The sequence below is a fragment of the Pan paniscus genome, chromosome 5 (genome assembly GCF_029289425.2).
Source record: "Pan paniscus chromosome 5, NHGRI_mPanPan1-v2.0_pri, whole genome shotgun sequence".
In the NCBI taxonomy this organism is placed as follows: domain Eukaryota; kingdom Metazoa; phylum Chordata; class Mammalia; order Primates; family Hominidae; genus Pan; species Pan paniscus.
Window position 1 is genome coordinate 95206356 of NC_073254.2, and position 12116 is coordinate 95218471.

Sequence of the window (12116 nt, forward strand, 5' to 3'; positions counted from 1 at the left end):
GAAGGGGTTGTGCTACAATACATTTTCTCATCTTTTGTTTCATCTCGTAAATTTTTACTCAGTGGAACAAGACATTCTCTCTCTTACAAAATTTTTAAACGAATTTCACACAACTCAGAATTTAGAAAAATAAAAAGTTAAATCTTATGAATGTTGATCTAAAAAGAAACTTAAGTTTCAAAAAAAATGGGATGCCAAGCTTTAAAATGTTTAAAGAAACTTAAGTTTCAAAAAAAAAAATGGGATGCCAAGCTTTAAAATGTTTCAAAATTTAAACATGTTAATAACAGCCAAAAGTGATATCTCATACCTTGATATACTTTAACAACCTCACTTATATTCCTGCCTTTTAATTAACTCTTTAAAATAAAGAAACTGAAATTAAATACAGTACAGCATATCTCATCCTAGTTTTAATGGGAAACTGGATTTTAGGGAGAAAAAAAAAAAACCCTTGTTGGTTTCCCATAACCAAAGAGCAAGAATTTTTACATCATTGATTGGATACCACATGCCATTAAATGCTGTTACACCCTCTCACATTGTAAGTTCTTTTCATGTGTTAGTAACTATCACCAGACACTTTCAAACATCCACTGTACCACTGCTAAGCCAGCTGCCATAAATTAGAAGGGCAATAGAAAGTGTCCCTTCTGCTGGCTTTCTAACCCCAATTCATGATTTTCATTGTATCAATGTATTCGTTTCATTGTATCAACAGTCTGCATACCATGTCCCTGAGTTTCAGGTGAAAGCAATCTTAAAGACATTCCCAAAATGCCCTCTTGGAAGCATATGTGAAACTCTAGGAGCATGGGCTCGGGGTTCTGCTGAGTTATCCACACCTTAGGATTCCTCTACCATCTAAATAGCAGATCTCACTCAGATTTCTGAAAATACTTTCTAAACAACAAAAAAGTGGTGGTAGAACAAAGAAAGGTCCATGACTTATTTCTTATTTACTTAGACATTTCAGCAGTTTTCACATACAGTCGCCCTTTGGTATCCATGGGAGATTGGTTTCAGGATCTCCCACAGAAACCAAAATCCTCACATGCTCAAGTTCCTGATATAAAATGGCGTAGTATTTGCATAAACCTATGCATATCCTCCCTAATACAGTAAGCCCTCACCTAACATTAAATAATTTCTTGGAAACTGCAACTTTGAACAACTGGCATAAAGAAACCAATTTTCCAGAGGTTAATTGATATAAACAAGAGTTATGTTCCTACATCATATTTCTGATCACAAAAACATCACCAAACTTCTCAATAAAAACCAAAACACTTCTCATACGAAACACTGATGTATGTGTGAGCTATATACACATTTAAGAAAGATAAATGAAAACCAGTAACATAATTATTCACCCATTTATTCCAGTTAAGGGTCACAGTGGACACAGCCTGTCCAAGTAGCTCAGGGCGAAAGGGAGAACCCCATCCTAGGCACACACACACACACCCACACTCACTCAGGCTGGGACCATGTGGACGCACCAGCTCACCTAACATGCACATCTTTGAGATGTGGGAGGTAACTAGAGTACCTGGAGGAAACCCACAGACATGGAGAGGATGTGCAAACTCCACACAGACGGTGACCCCCACCAGGAATCAATTCTTTTTTCTCATCAATGTTATGATATTATTTGAGAACTTGTTAAACTTCAAATCATCTCTGCATTACTTATAATACAATGTAAATGTCATATAAATAATTATTATACTGTATTTTACTAGCATTATTATTTATTGTTGTATTGTTATTTCTTATTGCTTTTTAAAAAATATTGTCTATCAGCAGTTGGTTACTTTTGCACATGTGGAACCTGAGAATATGGAGGGCCAATCGTAACCTAAAAATGAACATTTCATTCCTGCCACGTCTGCTCCTTGTTCAAAAGAGGCCTCCCACAGCCAATATCATATTGAATGGGCAAAAACTGGAAGCATTCCCTTTGAAAACTGGCACAAGACAGGGATGCCCTCTCTCACTACTCCTATTCAACATAGTATTGGAAGTTCTGGCCAAGGCAATCAGGCAAGAGAAAGAAATAAAGGGCATTCAATTAGGAAAAGAGGAAGTCAAATTGTCTCTGTTTGCAGATGACAAGATTGTATATTTAGAAAACCCCACTGTCTCAGCCCAGAATCTCCTTAAGCTGATAAGCAACTTCAGCAAAGTCTCAGGATACAAAATCAATGTGCAAAAATCACAAGCATTCTTATACACCAATAACAGACAAACAGCCAAATCATGAGTGAACTCCCATTCACAATTGCTACAAAGAGAATAAAATACCTAGGAATACAACTTACAAGGGATGTGAAGGACCTCTTCAAGGAGAACTACAAACCACTGCTCAAGGAAATAAGAGAGGACAGAAACAAATGGAAAAACATTCCATGCTTGTAAATATGAAGAATCAATACCGTCAAAATGGCCATACTGCCCAAAGTAATTTATAGATTTAATGCTATCCCAATCAAGCTACCATTGACTTTCTTCAAGAATTAGAAAAAACTACTTTAAATTTCAGATGGAACCAAAAAGGAGTCCACATAGCCAAGACAATCCTACCCACAAAGAACAAAGCTGGAGGCATCAAGCTACCTGAATTCAAACTATACTAGAAGGCTACAGTAACAAAAACAGCACAGTACTGGTACCGAAAACGTAAAGTGCAAAAAATAGACCAATGGAACAGAACAGAGGCCTCAGAAATAACACCACACATCTATAACCATCTGATCTTTGACAAACCTGACAAAAACAAGCAATGGGGAAAGGATTCCCTATTTAATAAATGGTGTTGGGAAAACTGGCTAGCCATACGCAGAAAGCTGAAACTGGATCCTTTCCTTACACCTTATACAAAAATTAACTCAAGATGGAGTAAAGACTTAAATGTAAGGCCTAAAACCATAAAAATCCCTAGAAGAAAACCTATGCAATACCATTTAAGACACAGGCATGGGCAAAGGCTTCATGACTAAAACACCAAAAGCAATGGCAATAAAAGCCAAAATAGACAAATGGAATCTGATTAAACTAAAGAGCTTCTGCACAGCAAAAGAAACTATCATCAGAGTGAACAGGCAACCTACAGAATGGGAGAAAATTTTTGCAATCTATACATCTGACAAAGGGCTAATATCCAGAATCTACAAAGAACTGAAACAGATTTACAAGAAAAAATCAAACAACCCCATGAAAAAGTTGGCAAAGGATATTAATGGACACTTCTCAAAAGAAGACATTTATGCAGCCAACAGACATATGAAAAAAAGATCATCATCACTGGTCATTAGAGAAATGCAAATCAAAACCACAATGAGATATCAGCTCACACCAGTTAGAATGGCAATCATTAAAAAGTCAGGAAACAACAGATGCTGGAGAGGATGTGGAGAAATAGGAACGCTTTTACACTGTTGGTAGCAGTGTAAATTAGTTCAACCAATGTGGAAGACAGTGTGGTGATTCCTCAAGGATCTAGAACTAGAAATACCAGTTGACCCAGCAATCCCATTACTGGATATATACCCAAAGGATTATAAATCATTCTACTATAAGTACACAAGCGCACGTATGTTTATTGCAGCAGTGTTCACAATAGCAAAGACTTGGAACCAACCCAAATGCCCATCAATGACAGACTGGGTAAAGAAAATGTGACACATATACACCATGGAATACTATGCAGCCATATAAAAGGATGAGTTCATGTCCTTTGCAAGGACATGGATCATGCTGAAAACCAACATTCTCAGCATACTAATGCAAGAACAGAAAACCAAACACCATATGTTCTCACTCATAAGTGGGAGTTGAACAATAAGAATACATGGACACAGGGAGGGGAACGTCACACACCGGGGCCTGTAGTAGGGTAGGGGGCTAGGGGAGGGATAGCATTAGGAGAAATATCTAATGTAGATGATGGGTTGATGGGTGCAACAAACCACCATGGCACGTGTATACCTATGTAAAAAACCTACACATTCTGTGCATGTACCCCAGAACCTAAAGTATAATAAAAAAAAAAAAAGTTAACTTGGGAAAAAAATAGGACTTTCTGTTCATCAATGTTTAAATCAAGCAATTAGCCAAGAAATATTGAAAATTTCTTAGATGCTCATCTTCTGAGATACAGAGGTTTATTTAGTTTCTGCCACCATATTTGCTTTTGGCGACAACACATCTCTTGTAGACATTTTAAATTCCAAATAATTATTTGAAGCCTCCAACTTTTTGGAAAAAGACAAAACGGAGGATAATTTCTGGAGGAAAAAAAATCCCTCTAAATACATATACTTTTGTAATTTCTCAGCCACATGAACTGTATCTGTACTCCTACAAATAAATTTAGCTTTATGTGTCATATATGACCTAAGTTTACAATACAGCTTCTCTTGACAAGTGAATTTCCTCAAAAGTAGAGAATGAATTTCTACCATGTTCTTAAACTACATCAGCCAATATATTCCAGACACAAGATTTTATTTACTACCATAGAAACCAATCACGTGAATATCTGAGAACTATGTCTTCTCACATATTTAAATTTCCTATAAAGAAGTTGATTTTTAAAAATCTGGTGAATTAAGATACAAATTTAAACTTGAACATCCAACTGAGCTTGCAAGTGATAAAAAGAAAATGAACTTAGACACAAAGATTTTAGTTTAAGGACAACTTAAAATCAAGATATAGGACTTAACTGAAATTGCTCATGGCACTTCTCCCTCTCTCTTCCTTTGCCAGAAAAATCACCAAATTCCTCTACTTCTTTTTTATAGAAGGAAATGCATGAATGCCCAGTCTTTCTCCTTTTCCTAAAACCTTCCCAAAACAAAAGGATTAAAGTTTTCTCCTACAAATGCTTAGAAATGCCCATGCTTAACAAATGACGTTTGCTTTGGTTTGGTTTCAATTGTTTGTTTTTAATAGATTTTGTATTGTTTTAGAGCAGTTTTGGTACAGAGATTGAGCAGAAGGTACAGAGATTTCCCATGTACCTTTTCCCACCTCCACACATGCACAGCCTCCTGCATTATCAATATCCTTCACCAAAGTGGTACATTTGTTACAACTGCTGAACCTACACTGACACATGATTATCACTTAAACAAATAACCTTTTAGGATAGTGAATTAAGATATCCTGACACATCTTTCACCAGCCAGATGATTATGATAGGTCATTCATAATTATTTACAAAAAAAAGAATATTAGTAAGAGTGAGGTAAATCTGAGCCATCAGAAAATTGAGTGGGCTTTTGATTTGACCTTACCAAATATAATAGGAATAAAATAAAAAATAAAAATAAATAAAAAATTTAAAAACTAAGTTAAGTCTTGGTTGTATGATAATCATAGTTTCAATAGCCACCCATCATTTATCAATCATCTCTAAGTGGCTAGGCACTATGCTGGCCACTTTGTATATTGCTATTTTATACAATCCTCACAACTCTAAGAGACAAGATTTATTATCTGCATTCTACAGATTAGGAAACTGAGGCTCAAAGAAGGTTAAGTAACTTGACAAAGATCATGCAGCTATACAAATGTGCCCGAATTCTCTTCGCTTCATAGCTTCTGGTGTTTTTACTAGTTGAGTATTCTATCTAGTCAATCATTGCACCAGAAAAAAAAAAAAAGACAAATATAGGTAGTTGAAAGAGATTCGATATTTCAAAATTTGATATACTTTTAGACACTAACCTACTCTGAATTTAAGCCAAATTCTTTAAAGATCCTAATTCCTCAGTCTTCATTTATCATGTAAAGAAAAAACATTCAAGTGATTAAACTGCATGTCACTTGAGCTGATAACTATTGGGTAGCACCAGCACACACCCAAACACACCCATAATGTTACCTACATTCAGTTGTGGCATCTCCAGTCAAAGGTTCTCCTTCTCCACTGCTGTAAGTGGCAAATACTGAAATTCTGTATTTGGTCTCTGGCTGCAGATTTTCTATCATCGTATGAATTGCATCTTCAGGCAGATTTTTCTCTCCAGTGTCAACATCATCATAAAGTGATTTCCATGAGACCCTGTAACCGCGAACCATTCCTGGAGCAGATGTCCAATAAGCCCCAATTGATGTGTCAGTGATGTCTTTAGTAACTAAATCTTGAGGAGAACCACGTTCTAGAACAGAAATTAAAAGGGAATCTTTTTTAAAAATGTCTAGTAGGTATTTAAGTATTATATTCATTGATCCTGGTAGAGATTCTGACTTGCTGGACTCACACTCAATTTGTCTAAAATTGCCCATTTCTTCTTTCTGAGTTGTCCATCCTATTCTGTCTGTGGAATAGATTGATGCAATAAAACTTTAGAATTCTATTTGATTCCTACCTCTTAACTTTGCCCTCATATGCCTAGTCAGATAATCTTGTCCTTCAGGACAAGATTGACATCCAAATTTGAAGGAGTATTTGTCTTTAAAAAAAAATTCCAAAGGAAAAAAAATGTATCTAAGTCCCAGAATTTTATCACATTTTTGTCTGCTTTGTGACATGGCCCATTGTTCACGAAGATCTTTATTTCCTTACCATGATCTTTTCCTCTCTGATCTAATTTAAATAAACTCAGTTTCAATGCATGATTTACAACAACTGCAACAATCTCATATCACTTACAAAACTTAATGCCAACAACAGTTTATTGGTGAAACTTTTATTTGCTCATGCAGTTTAAAACGTAGCAGTGCAAACTTTCAATATAGCTTAACCCTAACAAAACTGAAAACAACCAATTCTTCTGGAAAACTTAAAAGTGATTAGTCACCAAAATAAAACATACCACTTGTTCTAGCTGATCAAAAACGTCTGCTACTAAATTTTGGCTCTTTCATTCAAAAAACATACAACCCAAGTGGAAAAATATGGAAACCTCAACTTAACAGGAGGCACAGATGTCTTTCAATAAAACCCTCACTCTCCATATTTTAAATGTAAGATAAATATACAGGTCACTTTATATTGTCTACCTTTACTAGGGTTTATGCCACAGCATGACATAAATACAAATCTATCTGCTTCCCAGCATACATTTTACCAGTAATTGTTGTATATTCATGCAAATGATATATAATGCTCTTACAAGAATTTTAAAAACTATTATTTTACTTAACTCGAAGAGTTAAAATGAATATCTTAAACGCAGTCATAATTTAACAATTATATTTCAATACAAAAAGTAAAGGTAACAATGAATGAAAAAGAAATCTAGGTGGACAAAAACCTATCATATATGGTCGATTTAGAGGGAAAAAATAAATGAAACAGAAGCTGGGCAGCCTACCAGACCCCAAGCCCAAATGGAAAATTCTAACTCCATTATAAATAACTTTAACTGCTGACAGCACATCTCATCCCTGGAAGGAAATTAGTTACATATTTCACTGGAACAAAGAATACTTATTTTTAAGAGCACATTGAATTTTTACCCTCAGCTCTTGAGGTTAATTCCCATTTGAAAGTCTTCTTTAGCTGTCTTTACTATGTAAATGGTCATACACCTTTATATTTTCTCTACTTGGAATATAAAAGTACAATTTAAAACTGTTTGTTTTATTTGGTTTGGCTGTGGGTTTCTTTGTTTTGTTTTTTATTTGTTTTGATAATCAATATCCCAACAACTAGTCTCTAAGTTTTAAATGTACAGCATGTTTTTCTTTTGCTTGATATATACCATTTTCAATATGTGCCTTTTCCTCTAAATTTCCTAGATTGCAGTCAGGAACAGCTGTTGTGAAATGACCTTGCTTGAAAGCAATTTTGAATTTAAATGAGCTGCATTAACAACGTTTCAAAAAAGTATCAGATAAATAAGGTTAACTAGAATGTGGGAATTATCTTTCAAATTAACACCGGGGTAATTTTAAAACAATTTCAGCTTTTATTTTTCCCAAAGGTTTTGCTTCTCAACCTATTTTTCTTTCTACAGCACTAAATTTGTGACATTGTTTATTTCCATGACAACAGACATCAATCTCATAAACACAGGCTAATGATTTCACTGTGAGAAAAATAATAGGAAGAGAATTGTGGTTGAAGCAAAAATACATTCACAAAGATATTTCTGGGCTTAAAACAAAAGGATCTAAGATCACAAGACATGTCTTCCTATGGATTTTAATCAACTATTTTAACACTCTCAAGACTTGTAAAGCTAGAACAAAATACTAGTAAAATGCAATGAAGACCTTTCCCAAGGTTTATCGATATCCTGAAAATAATCTACAACAGCACTTTTTAAGATGCAAATTAAAAATCAACTAAAAAATATTTTTAAGCTCTAATTAATGGCATGACAACACTATTTTGAGTGAACACTAAGTTCTCAATCTCAGAAAAAACTCACTAAAAATTGTAGTTTCTGCCTGTGGTATGTAAAGGCAGGCACTGTCACTACAACATTCCATGTTAGTGACATAGCAACATAGACTCCAAAGAAAGGAGAAAGATAGTTCAATCGAGACACCACAATTGAGAAGATAAACTGCTTCATGTGGGTTTCTTACATGTCAATCAGTCAGTTTGATAAGAATATTCCTAAATATTAAATCCATACTGCTCCCCAAACACATTGATAATTTTTTTTAGGGAGGAGGGCTGAATATTCTGTTACATTACAACCAGGAATTTTGAGAATAAGTTGTACTCACGACAAGTAAATTTATACCTTTGAATTTTTAAAAAATGAGATCTTGGTTTGGCCAAACATTAGATTACCAAAAAATGAAGCAAGTGGATTGCGCCCTGTGGTACAGTTGGCAGGACGGAAGCTGGCAAGTGGCCAAACTGGTCTTGGGGCCAGGTGTGCAACCATCTGAGCAGGTCACCAACAGGCTATGTCACCTCCTGGGGCCTTAGGGCCCTCAGCAGCAAAATAACTGGACTGGACTTGAACCGATAAACAGAATTGCCTGACAAAACAAAGGCTGGACCCTACCCAAATCAATTAAATTGGAATATTTGGGGATGCACCTAAGTACTGGTGCCTTCTAAATATCTTTTAAATCTGCCCTGTGATTCCAAAACCTCTACAATTCTTTATTCTTTCCCCTTTTTCCTCTTCTTTCTACTTCTCCTCTCTGAGGTCTAGAGAAGCATTTATTCGGGAGGTGTGCTGGGTCAGTGTGGGAAGGAACCTCAAATCTGCTTTCACATAGAAATGGTGCTCCTTCAAAAGAAAGACAGGTATGGTGAAAGCAAACTGGTCAAAATCATTACACACATGATGCTCTGTAGGACTGCTGGGTGGCTTGTATTTTGTGTGGTTATATTGCCATGTACAGAAAATCACTGCTTTAGGTGGCAAAATAATCTCAAGGCTGACCCTCAGAGAACAGAGGAGATGACTTAAGCTTTTCATCACATCTCCATGGACACATGTGGGATGTTCACTGCTCTCTTCTCCCCTCCATCTTGTCTCAACAGGAAATGGCTCTGAACACACGCATGCCTCTTATTGAAGAGCTGAGCACATTTTCACATGAATGACGTTCTAAGTGTCACCCAGCAAGGCATTTACTTGGTTCAATACATTGTCGTTTTTGTCCTGAATCTGAGGAGCTCCAGACATCAGTAACTACAGGAAGAAATTATCTGACTTGTTTTGGTTTAGTTTCATTATATTGGGTTTATGCAAGAGTCCCTTTTTAGAGTACCTAAGGGGGACTAGGAAAGAGAGAGGGAGAAGAACGTAAAGATATCAGAAGACCAGTCTGTAGGCTATCTCTAGGAGAGGTTACTGCTCCTCAAAAGGGGAAGGCGTAGAAACAGTGGCAGTGAACAGAAAGCAACCCTAGTAGACTTTTTGCCATGTAGTCACTGCCTTTCCCTGAACTTAGATCTACTTTTGCTCTAGCAGAGGCTCCCTGCCTTCTGAGGTCCTCCTCTTTCTTCTGTTCCCCAAGATTTACAAATATGTGTCTTATGGTGCTGGGGTTTGTTTAGGGTTTTTTTTGAATAATGTTTAGTCTCATAGTACTTGCTCTCTTCTGTTCTGGATATATGCCTGTGTTCTCTCTATTAATTTTATCTCTGGTAATAGAAATTCTGGCAATCATTTCAAACAAGTCATCATCTATAATGATGATATTCCTTTATTACCATTCCTTTGATTCTATCTTGACAATTTTCCCTTACACTTTATTCTTCCTAGTATAGTACCAGTATAGGTATAAATGTCATAAGTTTAAAGGTATAAAACTCTATCAGGTTTTGAAATTTGGCTACTCAGCATTTCTGTCCTTATTATAAAACATAGTTACATCTATTCAAAAGCCATTTTTCTAGTGTGTGCTTGCATGTGTCTCTGTGCTGCTGCTGTGGGAAGTAATTCAGACAGGTCTACTTCTCATGATCTGAACATCCTGAAGGGGTTGATTCCTACACTGCTTTTTTCCACATACCAAGCCAAAGAACTAATGCCTCATTTAAGTAACTTTCCTATGTTTCCTTACCCCTTTTCCATTTTCTTTCTGAAAAGCAAATTATCATCCAATTCAAATATAATTATAACACAAATTAGCCAATGATAAATGAAAAATTAATCATCATGAAATAAAACTGCATTTCATCTTATAGATTGTTCCAGCCAGCTTTCATTGAGTTTCATATACCACTTTCAAAAATAGAAGTTAAATTGAAAATGTAACGTAAACTCTCTTCTAAATCAATTTGTCTTTTCCATTAGAGCTCAGCTCAAAAGTCATCCAACTTTCCACAGCAATACAGAAGATCTGCTTGTGGATAACATTCATGTGGAAATACATTTGATTTACAACCAATGAATTAGAGCCACCATTCCAAAGGACAAAGTTCACTATTGATAAGTTAACTCAGTTACTTTAAGCTATACACAGTTCTTAAAAACAACTTAACAATTAAATTACCATTCAACTTCAAAGTTGGCTTGAGCAAAAAAGTGTTTCTTCCATAATTATTACCTCTCCACATTGACTTCAATTTTTATCTGACAAGCAATTAATTCACAGAAAAAGGAAATAGAAATTACTGTTTGGTGACTGTGCTAAAGTTCCCTGGCAACGTCAGAGTTATTATACCCAGAATGTATGATTTTTCAAATTATGAGACAGCAGTAAATCAGGGAAAACACAGAGGCCTTGTTTAGTCCATCTTTAAGGGGCCCATGTTACTCAACATCATGCAGAATTCCTGAGATGTGCTAAAAACCTCATTGTAACAAAATGTCAACTGAATACACTTGGTTTGATCTGTAGGAAGCCATTCATATCTAGGACATTAGCAGGTTGCTACAGCAACTGAAACAAAGGAAATTCTAAAAAGTCATATTTTCCATAGCCAAAAAACAACACTCAAAAATTTAACAAGAAAACATATTATTCTTCAAATTGAAATTCTCCTTCATTTGTGGTAAATCTCTGAATTAAAATGGGCAGTATTTATTGAGAGGTTTATAAAAACAGATTTTCCTCCAAGCACTAACAGCAGCAATTAAAGGTTCTTTCAAGACTTGAAGTTCAATTACATATACAGTAGGGTTTTTGTAATTACATTGTCTAACTGCTCTAACAACAACGGGGGAAAAACAATGTAAATCAAACCTAATGATGTATGCTCACATTCCTCTGAAGTTTGGATCTGAAATAGTAATAAACTCTGCCTTTGTGATTCTATTGCATACAGTACTACAGCCAACCATGAACTTCCCCAATGCCAGTGCTAATAAATCTCTCTTCCAGCAACAAGGGAATTTTCTGATCATTGGCTGCATTTCAAAAAAAGTACTAGGAAATAGATTCAAGTTAGGGATGGTTGTAGACCACACTACACATTTTTTCAAAATACAAAACAACAACAACTTTATTTCCTTTTGAATTGAAAGCCATAATGCATTTGAGGTAATCTATAAGATGTCCAACCTACAGAATGTTCCTGCCGGCTGACACCATGCCTCTGGATAAAGGAAACATTCCTTCAAGTTCTGCTCTTACCACCTCCTCTCCCAAGAGAAAAACAAATTAGAAAAACAGCAGCCCTCAAAAGCAGTTGCCTGGCTCTGTTTCTGGGCTTTCCACTCCCTGCATTTACCATCATA

At 35.7% G+C, this 12116-nt stretch overlaps 1 protein-coding gene across 6 annotated transcripts in view; it reads right to left on the bottom strand.

The window, feature by feature from the left end:
* The window catches only part of COL12A1 (collagen type XII alpha 1 chain), a 152741-nt gene that overhangs the window by 74637 nt on the left and 65988 nt on the right, over positions 1-12116 (bottom strand). For 4 of the 6 annotated variants that reach the window (XM_055113891.2, XM_057302545.2, XM_063605381.1 and 1 more), the window contains exon 14: positions 5898-6170. The exons of the other annotated variants lie outside the window; for them this stretch is intronic. In XM_055113891.2, coding sequence (XP_054969866.1) covers positions 5898-6170 — 273 coding nt within the window. The remainder of the gene's footprint in view (positions 1-5897; positions 6171-12116) is intronic. 6 annotated transcript variants of the gene reach the window in all.